Source organism: Xyrauchen texanus, chromosome 22, assembly GCF_025860055.1.
Source record: "Xyrauchen texanus isolate HMW12.3.18 chromosome 22, RBS_HiC_50CHRs, whole genome shotgun sequence".
Lineage (NCBI taxonomy): Eukaryota > Metazoa > Chordata > Actinopteri > Cypriniformes > Catostomidae > Xyrauchen > Xyrauchen texanus.
In genome coordinates, this window is record NC_068297.1 from 10,083,356 (window position 1) to 10,103,915 (window position 20,560).

General features: G+C 39.3%; 1 protein-coding gene across 1 annotated transcript in view; it reads left to right on the forward strand.

Moving 5' to 3' along the window:
• The window catches only part of LOC127662821 (isthmin-2-like), a 32,796-nt gene extending 12,236 nt beyond the window's left edge, over positions 1-20,560 (forward strand). Inside the window, exons 3-6 of the mRNA XM_052154180.1 lie at positions 2,802-3,087; positions 14,464-14,601; positions 16,781-16,849; positions 19,676-20,560. Of these exons, the coding sequence (XP_052010140.1) occupies positions 2,802-3,087; positions 14,464-14,601; positions 16,781-16,849; positions 19,676-20,193 (1,011 nt within the window). The 3' untranslated portion in view covers positions 20,194-20,560. The remainder of the gene's footprint in view (positions 1-2,801; positions 3,088-14,463; positions 14,602-16,780; positions 16,850-19,675) is intronic.

Sequence of the window (20,560 nt, forward strand, 5' to 3'; positions counted from 1 at the left end):
GTGACCACTGGACAATCAAACGGTTTGTTGCTAATAGTCAACTGGGGCGCAAAAAATGCATGGAGAAGAAAAGGTGCAAATTAACTGCAAAAGACTTGAGAAGAATTAAACGTGAACTACCAGGAACCCATTATCATCCACTGCCACCATATTCCAGAACTGCAACCTACCTGGAGTGTCCAGAAGTACAAGGTGTCAAGTGCTCAGAGACATGGCCATGGTCAAGAAGGCTGAAACACGACCATCACTGAATAAGATTCATAAGTTGAAGTGTCAAGATTGGGCAAAGAAATACCTGAAGACAGATTTTTCAAAGGTTTTATGGACAGATGAAATGAGAGTGACTCTTGATGGACCAGATGGATGGGCCCTTGACTGGATCACTAATGGACACAGGGCACCACTTTGAGTCAGGCACCAGCAAGGTGGAGGAGGGGTACTGGTGTGGGCTACCATCATTAAAGATGAGGTAGTTGGACCTTTCGAGTTGAAGATGGACTGAAACTCAACTCCAAAACCTACTGCCAGTTTCTGGAAAGTACTTTCTTCAAGCAGGGGTACAGGAAGAAGTCCTCAACATTTAAGAAGGCCATGACATTTATGCAGGACAATGTTCCATCACATGAATTCAAGTACTCCACTGCTTGGCTAGCCAGTAAGCGCCTCAAAGATGCCCAAATAATGACTTGGCCCCCTTCCTCACCTGACTTAAATCCTACTGAGAACTTGAGCAAAGAGGAGTGTGCTGCCACACACCCCAAACAATCCCCATCCCCCCAAAGGGGATCTTGCCTAGGGTGACTGAATGGTCTGAAATGGCCCTGCCTGCAACTGACTACATCAGAATGAGGTTTCTTCTCATGTAAACTTTTTTTAAAATGAAAAACCTCATTGTTTACATACTCTAGACCACAAGAAAATCAAGAAAATTGAGAGAATCACTCATTTTGTGTCTTGAGGGTATATATATCTTGGCATTATTTCTCATCTTCTAAAGAGCACTGTTAATATTAAGGGGGTAGTGTGTTATTCCAGATCTCACCATTCCCAAGACCTTGTCATTTTTCTCCTTAGAGCACACTAAATCATTGTACAATGAGTTGGCGTACTGGATTGATTTTACTTGGCAACAGTTTGTGGTGAATGTAATTAACCTATGCATTCATTGTTTCACTATTGCAAAGTGTGCTGCTGTCATTTCAGTAGGGACTTTGGGTTTCTCCATGATTACTGGTCATGTCACAGCTGCTTCCAAACCAGAGAGGCCTCTTAAATTACCCTAAGCGAGACATTTTGCACTGGTGTTGTTCATTTCAGGAACGTTACTCAAACAACTGTATATTTGGCTACACAACAAAAAAGGTAAAAGGCCACCATTTTATTTAACAGTCACCTTTATTGCTCTCTCCAAGAGCAGATCCAATTCTTTAAATGTTTTTGCAACACTGGTAATGAAGGAATTTTTATATTTTTAATACTGTTCAGGGAAAGGTACACAGGAGAAACCTGGTAAGCAAATTTACTTTATAATAGGAACAATTACAAAGTTTTCCAAGTGGGAATGGTCCATCTTCCATAGTCTTGGAATATGGCAGCAGCCAATATGAATGTATATTATACTGTCTTATAGCAGATAATGTTTCAGAACGTCCAAAGTACCACACACTTTCGTTTTGAGCACGAGAATGTAGGATTTGTAGTTTTCTCTCAAGGTTTCTTTTCTTTTTGAGACATGAAAAAACCTTTATAATGGCAATAAGAAAAAATCTCCATCCAATTCAAGGACTTACCAAAAGAACACAGTAAAGCTCTCTCAAATATCCCAATAAACTTAAAATGAAACACACCTCAATCTCTTAATAAATTTTTCCTCCAATGACTGACCTTCAATGATCTAAACCACTAATGTTTTGCCATAAAATGTACGTCTTATGTTCTTTTGAAGTATTAGAGTAGAAAACAGTCATGATTAGTTCAGAAGAGGAGGTTGAGGCTGACTGTTGTAAACAACACAGTTACAGTAGTGTAATCACCCGCTCTAAACTGCTCCATGTCTTTATAAACAGCTGCTGCAGCCATCGGATTGTTACGCTGTAGGGGAAATAAACAACAAGTCCTTTGTCTTAGCCTGCTGGAACACTTGCTATCAATTTCCTGGTTTGTCTGACTCAGGGACTATGAGCCCAAGCATGCACAAAACAAACCTGTCACCCAGAAACATAATTTCTTGAAAACAATTGAGAATGGACAACATGCAAACACTGCTGGGAATCCAGCGAAAACCAACTTCATTAGCTGATCCAAGCTGATCTAGATGGTTGATCAGCTATGCTGCCAGCTGGTAGACCTGGTTTGGACTTTGTAGACCATCTATGTAATGCTAGTTAAAGCTGGTAGACTACCTTGGACCTGCAACAAACCAGGTTACCATGCTCCAAAAATCAGCTTGGACACTCTTATTCACAAGAGTGTGTTTTTGTGTCCGTTTCAGAATTGTTTTGTAGGTCAATATGTGCTAAAAATACATATTTGACTGTTGCACCACATATCAGTGCTTTTTCAGCATTTTATGTCATGAGCGCAGCATTTTGTAGAAGCCATGTCAGGTTAAAAGAATTTCAACTTTTAAAAACATGCCTTGAGACACTTTTTTTTTTTGTTTTTTTTAACACAAGAGCATGTTATATTTGAACAGCCAATACAATGTTTTGTTTGTTTTTTCCCAGTGGTTAAAGTAGAACCACAGTTTCTTATTTGCCAGTACTCTTTGAAGATTTAACTTATGCCTGTCTTTCTGCTAGGTCACTATTGAGGTTGTGGACAACCCTCAGATGGAAATTGAGATGGACCTTGTAAAGGAGAGCAGGAATGACTGGTCTTTGAGCTCTGAAGAATGGCTGGACCATAAAAAGCTCTTCTGGCCTCTCTTCTGGGAATATCATGACTCTAGTGAAGAAGATCCAGGGCAGGGTAGTCTGGAGGAGCACGGCGAGGACCTCAGCTATGAGGGTGAAGATTCCCTTTTGAGTGGGGTGGGTGCAGACTGGAACAGACGATGGAAGGGCTGGGACTCCATGGACAATTATGGTAAGCATGGGAAGTTGCTTGCAAAAAAGAGTTTAAAAACATATGTTTCATCCCTGTTGCCATTCCTTTTTGGTTCTATTAACTATTCTTACTTTTAAGAAATAAATATTTGATAATAAGAAATGCAATAATATTTAATTTACTGCCCTCAGCAAAACTTGTTTTAAAACTAACGTGTAGGGTTATTTTAAACTACACAATGTCATATGAACAACCATCCTGATTTATGTCTCATGATCCTTAAAGGGATAGGTCACCCAAAAATGAAAATTCTCTCATCATTTACTCACTCTCATGTCATCTCAGATGTGTTCTGCAGAACACAAAAGAAGATTTTTAAAAGAATATCTCAGCTCTGTAGGTCCATACAATGCAAGTGAATTGTGGCCAGAACTTTCAATCTCCAAACAATCGTATTCATCAGCGTAAAAGTAATCCAATAGACTCCAGTGGTTAAATCCTTATCCTCTGAAGCAATATGATGACATTGTGGGTGAGAAAAAGATCAACAATTAAGTACTTGTTTAATGTTAATCTCCACTTTCGCTTTTACATTCTTCTTCGTTTTTTGGCATATCACATTCTTCATGCATATCGCCATCTACTGGTCAGGGCTGATCAAAGATCAACTTAAAAATGTATCTGTTTCTGATGCACACCTATCATATCGCTTCAGAAGATATTGATATATCCACTGGAGTCATATGGATTACTTTTATTATGCCTTTATGTGAATTTTGAAGATTAAAATTTCTGGCAACCATTCACTTTTATTGTGAGGACCTACAATAAACCTGAGATGTTATTCTACAAATCTTGTGTTCGTATGACACGAGGGTGAGTAAATTATGAGAAATTTTAAATTTTTGGGTGAACGTTCCCTTTAACACAACATTACATAACACGGTAACAGTTCATGGTTAATTTTGAGCTGGACATGACATAAGTCATAACTTACAGGTCAGTGAGATTGATTTAGTAACTGCTCTGATTTAAGTGTTTTTGATTCACTAAAAAGAACTGGATCTTAAGATTCCTTTGGTACTGTAGATTCAAAAGAACCAGCTCATTAGAGTCATTCTTTCGGAAATCAGACTACACTGGTCATGGTGTATGTTTTGTAGAGGGGCAGCAATGCCACAGTAAATTGCATCAGGGAACACTGTCAGAGTATTTAGTACTGTGATCCATCTGCACTGGCAGAACAAAATGCACATTCAAGAACTGTTTACAGAACAGAAAGTTTTTTTGTATTTTTAATTTTTTTAAGGAAGCAGCTCCGAATAAGAACCGGTTTTCATATATTTGAAATATTGGACACTGTGTAATCAGAAACCCTGAGTTTTTTTTTGGTTTTTGTATTTCTTCAGCCCCATTATAAGAAATATCTGCACTCGTGTTAGGTCTCCTGGCAAAAGCCAGGGCACGTATGCCGAGCTGATTTCCTCCCTTGGTTTGAAGCAGCAATGCGGGCCCCAGCCTCCTCTTTAAGTCTTGACATTATGATTTATTCTTTAAGGTCGTACTCAAGAACTGATATATAAACATGTAATTTCTGTCACCACTGCCACAGACTTTCTCAGCAGTAAACAGTGAAACGTGACTCAATGCTGTGTGTCCTAATACATAATTACAACAATAGTTGTCTAATGCAAGTTATTTCGCCAGACTGTTTCTTGCCTGTTCAGGTGACCATTCGCTCAAAATGTTTACCTATAGGCCATACCATAGTGTTGAAATGTCATTTTTAATGTGATTATACCCTTAAAAACCAGAACACAACCTATCATCAAGTGCTCTGAACCTTTTCAAAGTATACGCAACAGAAAGGATCACAAAGAAAGTATTGCGTAAGTGATTGCAGGAGGAAACTCGAGGCTACGTCTGGTTCACATTAGTGACAGAGGGCTCTAGGGCATCAGCTTTTTGTGTTTCATCTTTGAAGTTGACACTGACACTCGGAAAGCGTGGCTGTTTGAAACCTGGGTTTGAAGCATGGGGCTCTCTGCTTGCTAAGCAACCAATATTTGTGTTCAGTTAGACAGTAGAAAGAAGGGCCAGTAGGCCATGATTGAAAAAGAAAGCATCTGCTGTATTTCATCCCACAACTAGCGCTTCACTGCATTTCACACGGTCCAGTCCTTTGAGTTCTCTCTAGAATTCATGGCAGTACTCAGGCCTCGGAATGCAATATTGTTCTTTCCTTTGCTTTGTCAGTTTTTTCCAACAGTTTTTTCTGTTTTCGCTCTTTGAAAAATCAACCTACAGTAGAAATGCCTTAGTTAAAGTTGTTAAAGTTGTATTTTATCATTGAAAAAAATTCACACATTAGCAATAAATGCCAAAATATACTCTACACAAGTATATTTACGCATACACGAGCACTTACCTTCTGCATTGTCAACACGCAGTTCGGTTGAACATGCTTACTGTAAATAATTCAAACGTCCACGCGAGTCTGTGATTTCTATGAACACTTTGTATTGTTAAACAACCTGCATGTAACATATATGGAAAACCGCTCAACGTAACTCTACACAGTTGTTTTCACTTAACTTAGGGGAACGCCCCCTGTAGGGACGTAGCAGAATGCCCTTAAAGGTATAAAGCCACATTTACATGTGCACATTGTATGACATCTCCCCTTTTAAGTTTTGTTTCTTTCTCTGAGAATACACAAGATACCGAAGATATCCTGACTGTTCCTATAACTGAACATTTGAACGGTACTGCATTTAATTAAACAATAAGGCACTGGCAGTGGTAACCGTAGGCTCTTCAGTGTCCATAAACTTTCCAGCCCACAAAATCAATAAACAATTCCCTTTAGTCCTCTTTTCCCCCACCCCACAGTCCATGGCTCAAAATTCTATATATATATTTTTTCTTTTACAAAATAGCCATACCTTCACAGATTCAACCTTTCAACTGGTTTACTCAGTCTACCAGACCGGGTATGGAACAGTCCAGTCTGTGTGTCTGGCGGTTTGACACTTGGGGTTGGTGATGCAGCGTCAGCGAAGACTGCAGGGTCAGGCTGCTGTGTGGCAGCTCCTTGCTGTAGTCCATCTGGAGCTAGAGGGTGTGTGTCTCCAGCCGCCGGAGGAACATGCTGTAAGTGACGGCGGTTGCGTCTCAAAGTCGCTCCCTGAGGTGTTTCAACAACAAAGGAGCGTGGTGTGGTGCTGTCTCCAGTGACAACGGCAGGTGAACTCCAGGCCTTCTGATGGTCCAGCTTCATGAGGACAGGATCACCTGGCTTTAAACAAGGCAAGGACCTAGCTCCATGACGCCGATTAAAATAGAATGCTTGTTTCCCTTTTTCCCCTGCATCCTTGATCCTGACCATTTCCAGATCAGGCCATCGGGGCTGAAGATTTGCCTCCATTGTTGGAAGGGTTGTCTTTATCTTCCGGCCCATAAGTAGCTCTGCCGGGCTCACGCCAGTGGTGGTGCAAGGCGTTGACCGAAAGCACATGAGAGCTAGCAGAGGGTCTTTCTGCTTCAAGATTCTTTTAGCGGTCTGAACCCTCTCTCTGCATGTCCGTTCCCTTGAGGGTTGTGCGGACTTGAAGTGATGTGTATAAAGTCGAAATCTCTCGCAAAGTCTTTAAATTCCTGGCATGAAAATTGAGGCCCATTGTCAGACACAACCTCATCTGGACAGCCAAATCTTGCAAACACTGTCTTCAACTTCAAGATTACCTGCGAGGTAATGGTTGTCGGCAGGTGGAGTATTTCCAAGAATCGGGAAAAATAGTCTGACACGACAAGGTAAGTGTGTTTGTTATGATCGCACAGGTCCATAGCAAGTCTCTTCCAAGGCCGTTCTGGAAGGGGGGTAGAGATGAGAGGTTCTTTCCGTTGGCTGGGTTTTATCTCACGGCATACTTGACAGGACTGGACTTTTTGTTGGATTGCTGATGAGATGCTGGGCCACCATATGGATGCATGGGCTCGCTCTCTACACTTTGTCAAACCCTGGTGTCCGTCGTGTATTCGGTTCAGGATGTCTGTTCTCAGCACATCTGGAATTACCATACGGCTGCCTCTGATGACAATTCCATCGCATTCAGATAATTCAGCTTTCATGGGAAAATACTCTCTGATTGCTGCTGGGACCTGGCCTATGTACTCTGGCCACCCTGACTTTATGTACTGCAACACCAATTGTAGGTTACAGTCAGCTGCTGTAGCTGTCTTTATGGCCTCAAGCCTGTGTGGGGTTGCAGGCAGGGCGTCTACAACGGCTGCTATATAGCATGCTACGTCTGAGTGAGTGTCAGTCTCCATTTCCAGGCACTGTAGTGGACTCCGTGAGAGTGTGTCGGCCACTGTTAAGGTCTTCCCTGGTGCATATTCTGCCCTCGGTTTAAATCTCATAAGTCTCATGAGTAGTCTTTGACACCGTATTGGCACGTTGTCCAGGTCTTTCTGATTCATTAGTGGCACCAGAGGTTTGTGGTCGGTGACCAATTTGAAGCTCTCAAGGCCACACAGGTATTTTCCAAATTTCTCACAGGCCCAGACGCTCGCCAAACACTCCTTCTCAATCTGTGCATATCTGGTTTCGGCATCAGACAGGCGACGTGAGCAGTATGCCACAGGTTTCCATTCCCCTTCATGTAGCTGCAGCAGTACTCCGCCTATGCCATAACTGCTGGCGTCAGCTGAGACAGCAGTAGGTCGGTTCACATCATAAAACTTCAGGACTGGAGAAGTGGACAGGATGTCTTTAATCCGCTGGAATGCCTCCTGCTGATAGTGGTCCCACGTCCATACTGACTTGGATTTTAACAGGTCATAAAGTGGCTGACACACTGTAGACAAATTTGGAATGTATTTCCCTAAGTAATTGAACATGCCCAAAATACGCTTTAGGTCTTGCACGTTCTGTGGTGGAGGGAGCTCGCGAATTGCCTTGACTTTGTCAGGATCAGGTCTCACACCTGATTTGTCAATGACATGACCCAAGAAGTGAAGCTGGTCCTGCCTAAACTTACATTTTTCTTTGTTTAGCTTCAGGCCGGCTGACTCGATCCTTTCCAGCACCTTGCTGAGACGTTGATCGTGCTGCTCTGGAGTATCTCCATACACGAGGACATCGTCCATGAAGATAGCCACGCCTACCAGGCCGTTGAGGGTCTCGGTCATTTTACGTTGGAAGATTTCCGGAGCACTCGTGATTCCGAATGGGAGTCTTTTAAACGCATATCTCCCAAAGGGTGTTATGAAAGTGGTTAACCTGGTGCTTTCTGGGTGTAGAGGTATCTGCCAAAACTCGGAGGCAGCATCCAATGAGGTGAACATGGTTGCGCCACTGAGTTTAGCGTTAATTTCCTCAGCAGTAGGAAGGACGTACCTCTCTCTCCTTACAGCCTCGTTTAACCTCTTCAAATCAACACAGATGCGCACCTTCCCATTTTTTCTTGGAACTGGCACCATTGGCGCACACCAGTCAGTGGGCTCAGTCACAGGCTCAATCACCTCATTTTCCTCCATGCGTTTTAATTCCTCTTTTACTTTTTGCAGTAGGGGCAACGGGACGCGACGAGCAGTGTGCACTGTGTACGGCTCAGCATTATCTCTTAACCGGATTTTAACAGGTTCGGTTTTGAGTGTTCCGTGCTCACCGAATGCTGTGTGGACTTCCTCGACACGTTTCACAAGCCCCATCGTCATTGCTGTGGCTCTGCCTAGCAGATTGTTCGCGTTTCGCCCACTGATGACATATACTGGAAAAGAGTATGGCTTTCCTTTATAATCTGTGTTGGCTTGGAACTTTCCTAAACAGTCCAACTGACCACCTGGGCTGTACAGTGTGATATTAGATGACTCCAATTTCTTGTCGGGAACCATTTTGTTGAATGCCTCTTCTCCCATAATGTTCACATCTGAACCCGTGTCAATCTTGAATTTGACCAGTGTTGTTCCAATTGTAAACTGTATTGTCCATTGTTCATCACTTCTGTTTTCATTTGTGACTGCACCCAGGAAGTATGGTGTCTGTGAAACAGTCTCTGTCACTTCTCTGACTGATTTACTGTAACATTTCTTTTCCCAGTGACCCACCTTCTTACACTTATTGCATGTCGAATTCCTGGCTGGGCACCTTTCTGGATCACTGTGTTTCAATTTTCCGCATTTTCCACATTTCGAGTCTCCTTGATCACTTTCTCTCTTTTTAGGTTTCCACTTGGGTTTTCCTCCGCCTAATCCTCTCCCGTGGATTTCCTGTATCGCTGCATGTGACTCCCCCTGTAGGTGAACTTGGAGTGCAACCTGCTCGGACTGGCGAACAGTTGTAATGGTTTGGGCAAGTGTAAGATCAGCCATTAGCTGCAATTTACGAGACAGTTCCTTGTCTAAAATGCCCACAACAATGCAATCGCGGATGTGTTCGTCTCTATTTACACCGAAGTCACAATGTTCTGATAACTCATACAGGGCTCTGATAAACATTTCAGCTTTCTCACCGGGCCGCTGCGATCTCTGGTGAAAACAAGCGCGCTCGTGAATCACGTTGCGTTTAGGATAGAAGTATGCGTCGTATTTTTCCAACACAACATCAATCTTCGTCTCATCCCCCTCCGTTTCAAAGGTGAAAGACTTGAAAATGTTTTCAGCCTCAGCCCCCATGGCATAAATCAGCGAACTGACCTGAACTTCGCCATCCTCTTTACTTAGTTTAGTGGCCAGCCGAAATCGCAGGAATCGTTTCTTCCAGTCAGCCCATTCATTTGGACGATCAAAAGCGAAACTTTCCGGAGGATTAAACTTGGCCATCTTTCAGAAAAGCAATGTGTCCGTCAAACACTTCTGACACCATGTAAATAATTCAAACGTCCACGCGAGTCTGTGATTTCTATGAACACTTTGTATTGTTAAACAACCTGCATGTAACATATATGGAAAACCGCTCAACGTAACTCTATACAGTTGTTTTCACTTAACTTAGTGGAACGCCCCCTGTAGGGACGTAGCAGAATGCCCTTAAAGGTATAAAGCCACATTTACATGTGCACATTGTATGACACCTACATCTTGGTAAGTGGCTATAAATATACCGTATTGACTTTAAATCTTCAAACTGTTGCACTGCCATGACTGAACCGGCTTGACAATATAAATCATATTTTAATTATAGACTTATCCAAAAAGACAATCACAGACAGGTTTCGGACAGCTGTCCGTAAATCTCTCTCTCTGTCACTCTGCCGTCTTCGGTCGGCCCTTATCCCTCTAGAGGGCTAATTAGCCTGATTAGGGTTTCTTTAACTTCATAATAACACATTAAAAGATGACCAGGAGCTACACTTGTGCTGCATTGCATCAAAACTCTTGTGAATAAATTTTTACAGTCTTATCAATCTTATTGCCAATTTCACTAGTGCATTTTTGTTATCTTGTTTTTCCCGTTGACTGTTAGAGTGATCTTCCACTGGGATTCATGTTCTGTCAGCACCAATACACAGAAAGTTCATTGGTGGTATGTGCTAAAATCCACCACTGAGCCAAAAAATAAGCAATGGCTGAAGACTCGCTGTGGTCATGTCAGCAGTATTGCCTTTGAGGATGTGGGAATGAGACTGAACCGGCTTCACTCTGTTGCACCAGTAGATCTCCTGCTCTAAAATAGAGCTAATGAGTGTACTTAGTGTAGGAGTGTGTTGTGTACAAACAAGCCTGAATGGGAAACAGACAGGGCAAATGAGCCACATTATTAATGATGTGGTTAGCGCCAGAGGCGTACAGTAATGAAGCACTTTTCTGCCATTATGGTGAGTGACAGAATTACAGGCAGGCCATGTATGGGACAACAGCTTGGTAGAATATTACTGGTTCTGGAGGGGTGGGTTTTTGAATGGTATTCAGTGTTGCCTGATTTGTTGCCAGCAACGTGGCTGGGTAAACAAGCCCAAAATAAGCAGTTGTTACTTTCCTGCCGGAAAAAAAAATCTTAAAATACTATTTATTTTAAATTATTCAACATAATCCAGCAAAATAAAAAAGGGGGGGGGAAAAAAATTAAACAACAAAACTTATGACATTAAATATTATTGCATAATATTAATGACATTAAAAACATGTGACCTACCTGGCATTACCTGTCCTGAGCAAAGGTTTTATTGTGCTCACACAACTGCTATTATAAAAAATATATAAAATTACTTGATAATTGCCCAATTGCAATTGCTTAATCTATTTAAGAAATAAATGATTTGTATTACGCATACCATAGATAAATAATATTGGCATATGTTCATGATATAAAGCCAGATGAGGATGGGTCATCTAATCGAACAGTAACACAAAATAAGACCTAAATTCAAATAAATTGTAGATACATTTTAATTGCAGGATCTCAATCAAACTCCAACAATATCATATCAAATAATCATCCAGTGAAGACTTGGAAACAATGTAGAAATTCACTTTCTATCTTTGTTTTGTTTGTTTTGTTCGTGTTTTATGTTGTCATTGTGGGTTGCCTGATCCAGTTTACGGCATGAAGTGTGAATGTGTGTATATACAGGGTCGGGAGGGTTACTTTTGAAATATATTCCACTACAGATTACAGAATACATGATGTAAAAGGTAAATTGGAATGTATTTTGTTAGATTACTTAAGGTCAGTAATGTATTTTAAATACTTTGGGTTACTGACTATAAAAACTCTGCCAGTACAGTAGGACAAAATACACATGTTAAAAATACATTCTCTGAAAAACATAAATATTTTATGCAGTGTTGTTTCTAAAACAAGATTAATCAAATTTATTTTTTTTTACAGGAAAAAAAAATAAAAAATGATTATGAAGAATACGATTTTTGCCATAATATCAAAGGTCTTACTAGAAAAAAAGAAATTGTGATCCAACGTGAATTTTCTTGATATAAAAATATGATTGTGTTTGGAAACGTGCATGTAAAATGGCTAGAAATAGCATTTTAGCTTAGCGTAAAGCTGAAAGTTTACACGAGGTTTATTTCTATTTCTTCTGCTCGAAACTTACTTCAAATGTACTTCTCTGTCTGCTCGTATGAATGTAACACATCATAAGAAAGTGTTTCACCGCTGTTCAAATGCACTTTGGATTGCATCATTTATATTTATAAATTTTTCCATCTGAAAGGAATAAAACGCAAAGTAATCTCTTCAGCGATCAAAATACTTTTTGAATGTAACTATATTCTAAATACCAATGATTTAAATTGTAACTGTAGTAGAACACATTTAGGGTTATGTTTAGTGCCATGATGCCAAGGGCTTGACTTGTACTTGAGGGGGGGCATAGGGATAATTTGGGGGTGCAAAGCCCACCCCAGCACCCCCGTAGATCAGACCCTGACAAATACCATAGTTTATTTTATAGAGACCATTGAAAGGTTTGATATTTGATACATGCATTGACATCTCTACTGAAAAAGCTGGTCCCCTAGCCTGACCAGCGGATACCTGAAAGCATGATAAAACCAGCAAACCATACCAGATAAGACCAACAAACCAGCTGGTTTAAGATGTCTTTTAGTAGGATGAATAGCCATAGTAATGGGGAACAATCCAAGCTTTTACACGTGGTAACTCTGCCTTAATGTGAATACCACAGTAAAACTGTGGTTTTGCTAAAAGGTATTTTTTTATTCCTATACCTTATGTGATATATTTTGAACTTTACCTGATTTGACTCTAAATTTGTGATACTAGATTTTTTGTTTATTCTGTACTGAAAATAATGAACCTTAACAAATAATTTTGAGTAAATTAAGCAGCAGTCTTGAGTTAAGTTAACATCATTTTTTAAGATTCCATGAAAAACCATGTGCGCTTAAAATAAAAAAGCCGCTTGTTCGATTTACTATATCAAAATGAATGCGTCACTGAGTGATATCCACAACATAACAATTTTTCAAATGTAAGTTTACTGAATCCATTTGTGTTGGGACAACATGAATATTTTTTGTTGTCATTACTGAAACTGGGGATGTCTATAGTTCTAAGCATGCTTTGTCTCAATGGAGAGAGTACATTTTGAAATAAAGTGTCATTTTATTTCATTTTGAGATTTTTTGTGCAAGACTTGTATCTAATGTATCTAAGGTTCTGTTTTGTTGGGACGTTTCGGGTAGTTATGGTGGTTACCACTGTGGTGAGTAGTGGAACATGGCTTTGAGTTTGTGCACCAATTCCTCAATCGCAGTATTTAAAGTTGTTAAAATAACTCTTCTAAATTCATTTAAAATGCATGGTGGGATACACCTAGAGTCTTAGAAATATCTTTTATTTAATTGTTGCCTTTGTGCACTTTTTGCAGTGAAAACATTTGCAGAAAAACAGAACGCATCACTATATTTTTAGATAAATCCAGCAAAAAATCTTCTTTTACAGTGTACAATGTAAGAACTGTGATACATTTTCTTTAGAGTGAGGTTTAGATTGAATGTTAAATGGTGAAAATTCTCTGAGAAAACATTACACAAATCCGAACAAGTTGGCATGTCATCATTATCTTTGCTCTTAATGTATGAGTGGACGTCTTCACCATCAGCCTGTGGGCGCTCAATTAGCAATGCACCTTGTCACATGCTGCAACTCAGCCAAAATGCATTAGCGAGGAAACAATTCTCTCCCACTCTCTGTTTCTCTTTCTCTGACTTTCTTTCAATCAGTACCACTATGGAGTGCTCTCTAAAGCTCTCAACCTTTAATCTCTTTAGCATGTTGGTGGAAAGAGAGCATTGTTGGAAAGAGTCTAAGCTATTATTCCTTGCCTTCCTGCTGAAGTGTTTGTGTTGGCTGGCTTCACACAGCTGTAAGCGGCTGCCTTTGCCTCTGACATATTTATTACCAGAAAAAAAGCAAGCTTGACCTACCAGGAGGGTCCAAATTTTGTTCATTAAAGAGATTATATTTCACAGAGGAATACGCAATATTAATTTAGTTGTGCATCATTAGCTTTCTTGTGGAAACAACAGAGGGATGCACTTAACTGTGCTTAGCAGTTTAGGTTTGCTTTGTCAATCCCAGTATGTTGATGTTACACACTGAGTTCAAATAACAGCAGGTACTTCAAGAGAGGAAGGAAAGGTGAATCACTTTTAGTGGAACCTGTAGAACTGAACTAAATTATTTTGAAGAGTTTCTTTCCAAATGCTTGCTGTAAAGAGTAAGTTGAAATGTATTACTCATGTAACTCTATATGTTAATCCAACTTATTTGTGGTCTGTGCTGCACTGCACAGTATTCCCACATTCTGTGTAAATAATTAATTAATCTCAATTTATAGAAAAGTGTTGTCTCATATATATATATATATCCTCCTGTTCGCTCATTCATGAAGTTGTTTGTTTGTTCATTCTTTCATTCAACAACAGAATACAAGGTTGAAGAGTGGAGCGACTGGTCTCCATGTAGTGTCACCTGTGGTCATGGCAACCAGAAGAGAATACGTTTGTGTGGCTATGCCTGCACTGCCACTGAGTCAAGGACATGTGACCTTGAGCGTTGCCCAGGTAAAACCCCTTTCCTCAATTAAGATCCCTTTTCCTTGAACACTTAAAAGGATAATTCACCCAAAAATGAAAATTCTCTCATGATTTACTCCCAGGCATCCCAGATGAGTATGACTTTGTTTCTTTTGCAGAACACAAATGAATTTCAGCCCTTTAGTTCCTCATAATGCAAGTAAATGGGTGCCAAAGATTTGAACCTCCAAAATCCACATAAAGGGAGCTTAAAAGGAATCCAAACGACTCCAGTGGTTAAACACATGTGTTCAGACATGATATAATAGGTGTGGGTGAGAAGAAGATCAATATTTAAGTAATTTGTTTTTTCAGAATTTCCACTCCCTGCCCAGTAGCGATAAGCACGAAGAATGTGAATCACCAATAACAGAAGGAGAAAGTGAAAGTGAAAGGGAAAAGGACCTAAATATTGATCTGTTTCTTACCCACACCTGTCATATCACTTCAGAAGATATGGATTTAACCACCAGAGTCATCTGGGGTATTTTATGTTGCTCCTATGTGGATTTTGGAGCTTCAACATTTTGGCACCCATTCACTTGCACTGTATGGACCTACAGAGCTATTTTGATGAACAGAGATATTCATCTTTGTGTTCTGCAGAAAAATGAAAGTCATGATGAGAGAATTTCCATTTTTGGTTGAACCCAGAGGCGTTTCCAGCATTGAAGGACATCCGGGGCTTAGCCCAGACCATTTTATTTTCACACTAGCAACCACTTCTCTGTAGTCCAAAGCTTGTGAGAGGGTATTCTTTGAGTTTTGCTCTGGCTGGGCCTGTTTCTACAGTTCCTAAATCTTCCACTCTTGTACTATCCTCAACTAACTCATCCTCTCTCCTCCCTGAATCATCTGTGATGCAAAAGAACAGATACAGCACATAACTTATTGCAAATCAGCTTCAAACAACTAATTCATCAAGTGCTACATATGTCAAATTGTGGACCAATACCATTGAAGTAAATGTATTTGGAAGAGCAGATCAGTGGGATTGCCCTAATATTTATCATGATTCTTGAATTTTCATGTACATTAACATAAAATCATCACAAAAGAGTTATATTATAGTGAGTAAAGTGAAGTAAAAAAAAAAAAAAATTATATAAATAATTTTTATTTTTTTTACATAAATAGTCAAAATGATGTATAAGATCCTAAGTTAAAGCAATACAGGAATGACTTTAGTCTAATTCCATTGACACACTATGGCATCGAACTGTATATAATTATCCATGTTCATCTGTCAAAATCCTTTCATTAGGATCATTGGGATAAACAATGTTTCACTTTTAACTTTAAAGTAAAGTGACTGATTAATTGTTACCAGTTTTCATGCCTGATTCTATCACATCTTTGCTACCCTCAAAGTGTATATTTACTACAAACTAATATCACAAAACAAGTCACACATACATTTTATTTTAACTGTTAACTCGCCACTAAGTAACGTAAGTTGATGTCACCTCCTCCCCTACCTGCTGCATATTCAACAGAGTTCGCCCATAGGCTACCAACAGGCTACCGACAGCAAAGGAACTTATTCTATAGGCTAGATTATGCCTATGTCTATTTTTACAGGCTATATGCAGTATGTGCAAAGCCAAAACACAATGAAATGAGGCAACTTGTGATTTCGGGGGCTATTGTCCGGTTTCATATTTGTCAGTCAGCTTTTCAAAATACATTCGGGGCTACACTCAAAACATTCGGGGCTGAAGCCCCGGCAAAATCGGCTGCCGCCGCCTCTGGTTGAACCAGACCTTTAAATGTCAACATTGTCGATACAATTCATAAAAGTTTTTTTCTTTTTCAACAAATGATCAGTGAAAGGATGTGAAACCACTTTTTAGAGCAGCAGGCATTTATTTGGCTTCAGTGTGACAGCTCAATGAAGGCTTTCAGTCTTAAAACCCCTGATACAGGGTGGTCATGCACACACAGGCAGACAAACACACACCCACATGAATGCACAAGTTCACTTTTCAAATCAAGGTCTAAAAGTCGTTTTATGCAGACTTAACGTATAAGGCTGTATGACATTGCATAATTATAAAAGGTTAGAGTGTTAGTTGTTCTTTAATAATCAAATCATCCAATTATGTATGTTTCTTCAAATTTCCATTTTATTTTAAATCTCTTGACTCTGTCTCTCTTACATCTACAGATGACTTAATTCCCTTGACAGAACCAACTCCTCATGGCACAGCAAACAGCACAGAGCTTTTTGGCTCAGGTTGGTTAAGTTATATTTTGTACACAGTACAACATTTTTATTAGTTGTTATGTACACAGTATGCATGTTTATCCAGCACAGTATGATGTATTAACATCCTTACAAAAAAGTATCTTGTTACAGTGATGTTATCAGAAGGTAATACAATGGTACATTGATATATGCAATGGCACTGAAAAACGTTGCACATTTATGGGTCATACTGAAGAATATTCATGTACTAATGTACTTTGATGGCACTTCAAGGTACTCCTGTACTTCCAAGGTACTTACTTGCAATGGTACCATGTCCAGAGGCCTACGTTAGAGTAATGGGAGCTAGCTGGTATGTGATAGCTGTGCGGTATGTGTAAACCTCACTTCCCTAGCCTCAAGAGGCGAACTTGCGACTGAAACTAGAGGCTTTAGCCTTTAGCCTCCTTGTTAGTGCACTCACCTCCCATGCTGGCTGATACCTGTTCGAATCCTACTTGGAGTGGGTTGAGCAGGACCAGTTATACTAGTACCAATTTACTTTTTGAAAGTGTTGTCATCATCATTTGGAAAACAGATATATGCGCTTTTAAGAAAATCCTTTAAATTTTTTCTTCAGCTAATTGACTTTCAAGCTTCTTGAGTGTGCTTTTTATTAGTTGATATGTTTGATTAGTCTTAATTTTTATTTAGCTTATTGTCCAGTTCAAAACATATCTCTTCATGTTGTTATGGAAACTGTTCCTCTGATACTGCATTTAGAGAAGCACTGGGAGAGCAGTCACACTGGAAAAGATCTCAGACATTCGTATTTTTACTGAGAGTGTTACTGAGACCACAAAGTAAAGACTCATCTTCCAAAAGCCCTAGTATTTGCTTTGGTCTCCCGCTTTTGGCACAGAATCATGAAAGTAATAGCTCTTTTTATTTAACCATAATAATAATGAAAGTAGTTTGAAAACATAACAGGATAAAGTGTTAGTAGGGATTTTTGTTTTATGGATGTCATTAATTTATTTATTTTTCTAATAATTCACAATGGAACATAAATATTTCTAATGACTATGCTTCAACATGACCACTGCTTGCAGCATATATTTTATGTTTTGGAAGCATACAAGATGTGCTGTTGTTTAAAGCTTTTCAAATACTTGGAAAACTTACATGGTGGGAAAACTTACTTGGTGGGAATGTACAGCTGTTGTTAAAGAGCAGTGTTGGATAAGTTTCTTTCAAAAAATGTAATCCACTACTGATTACTAACTACTTTTGGGTTTTTAATTGTAATTGGATTAATTAACTAATTACTTTATATGGAAAGTATTTAGATTACTAATTACTTTAATTTGAAGTTACATTCTAAAAAACAATCAAACCTGTGAAAAAAAAAATCTTTTAGTACTTTCAAAGAAATATTAACCAAATTACAGAAATATGACAACTTGGCAACTTGGCTAAAGAGATCCAAGGCATTTCTAAAAATGCAATTCAACTTTCTTATCTCAAATATGCTGTAGTAGTATATTCAGGTATGTGTGTGTTGTGTGTGTGTGTGTGTGTGTGTGTGTGTCCACAATCTACAACCTTCTTATCTGTGTGTGGCATGTATGTGTACAATATGCTTGTTTACCTGTGTTTGTGGTGGTGTGAAAGACTACTAATGAACTGCAACATTTCTGAAAACCCATTTGCAGACAGCTTTGATAGTAAAACCATTGTGTGTTTCAATACTTGTTGTTTCTTTTTGGTGTGCAAATACATGAGTGTGTTTACACAACCTTACAGCAAGTGGATTATCTCCCTGCTTGTGCTCAGATAAATTTAGTTTCCTTTATCACTTGGGCATCTGTAACACTATAGCATTGTGTTTATATTTTATTGTGTACAGTACATAAAGAACATAACATTTATTTTTCAAGACACCGTTCTGCAACTGTTTCTAACTTGTGAGCGATATATCCTTCAGTCAGATGGGAATGAGCGCTGTTTTCCATATACACTCGAAGCCAATCTCCTCTCCGGCCCAGCCTTACGTGCCTCAGCCAGGGCTGGGAGCAATCTGACACAGAGCTCGCTGAGATTGATTGTTAGCTCATGAAAACTTGAAACGCTTCACTTTCGTTTTCAATTTGAATAAATAACTGCACTCCGCTGCATCCATAGTAACACAGCTCACTTATCTGCCATCGCCTCGATAAGTGTCTTCAATGGCATGGTGGTTTGTTAGAGCGCATGCCCTAGACCCAGCAACACACATAAATGTTCCAGCATAGGAACGTAATACATTTTAAAATGCATTCTACTTATATAATATAATTTTTTTTGCAATAACTGTGTAATCCAAGTTATTTAATTTTATTCATGTCTGTAACTGTAATCAGATTACTTATTTTTTTAAGTAACGTGTCACATTACTTTGATTACACAAAATTTTACCAGATTACAGTTACTTTGTAACATGTTACACCCAACACTGGTAAAGACTGAAAGATTTTAGCAAGTCCTTTAAAGGGAAAGTTCATACAAAAATGTATATTATGTCAGCTTTTAATCACCTTTCTGTGGAACACAAAACAATGTGTTAGACAGAATATTAGCATCATTCAACATTCAATTTAATTATATGGAAAAAGATGCATTGAAAGTAAATGGTCACTATAGCTAATATGCAGCCTTATCTCCTTTTGAATTCCATGGAAGAAAGTCATACTGGTTTGGAACAGCTTGAGAGTGAGTCAATGATAAGGGATTATTATGTTTTTAATTTTGGGTGAACTATCCCTTTAATGGCATAAAGTCTTTGTTCTAAATGTATTATTTATATAACCTGAAATATTTTCTTAAAAACCATAGATGTCGACAGCTGTGAGACGTGGCTGAACTGTAAGAATGATTTTCTCCAGAAATACCTACACCAGGTGCTGACTGATCTACCTTACTGCCCTTGTGTCTACCCATCTGAGGTGGTATACAACGCTGTCAACATTTTTGACAAGAAGTTACAAAAGATATATCGCTGGCGTGACGCCAGTGGCCCCAAAGAGAGGCTGGACATCTACAAGCCCTCTGCGAAGTTCTGTGTGCGCTCAATGCTCTCCTTCGACAGCACCACATTGGCTGCTCAGCACTGCTGCTATGATGATCACATGAAGCTCATCACACGAGGTAAAGGGGCCGGGGCCCCCAACCTTATCAGCACAGAGTTTTCTCCAGAGCTACATTACAAAGTGGACGTGCTGCCTTGGATCCTGTGTAAAGGAGACTGGAGCCGCTTTCATTCGGTACGGCCTCCCAACAACGGTCTACAGTGTACTGAAAACCCTCAGGAGGACATCTATATGAATGAACTAGAAGAGGCCAGGGAGTACTGATCCAGTCATGAGCAGTTCGGATGTTCTGATCAGATTGCCTTTTCAGTATCAGCATTTCAACTGTTCAATTCATTGAGGAGTGTTCTATGGTACAATACCGAACAGTATAGATGTGTCTTCAACATGTTAATGCTGACTGGACCACTCTTAAATATCTGTAAGGAATGTTCTGGGTTAAATAAAAGTTAAAAAGTTCAAATCAATCAACAGCATTTGTGGTATTATGTTGATTACCACGCCAAATAATTAAAAATTTTCCCTCATTCATTTAAAAAAAGAAAACGAAAATGATGGTTACAGTAAGGCACTTATTATACAATAGAAGTGAATGGTGCTATATGATAAACATTAAAATACACACTGTTTA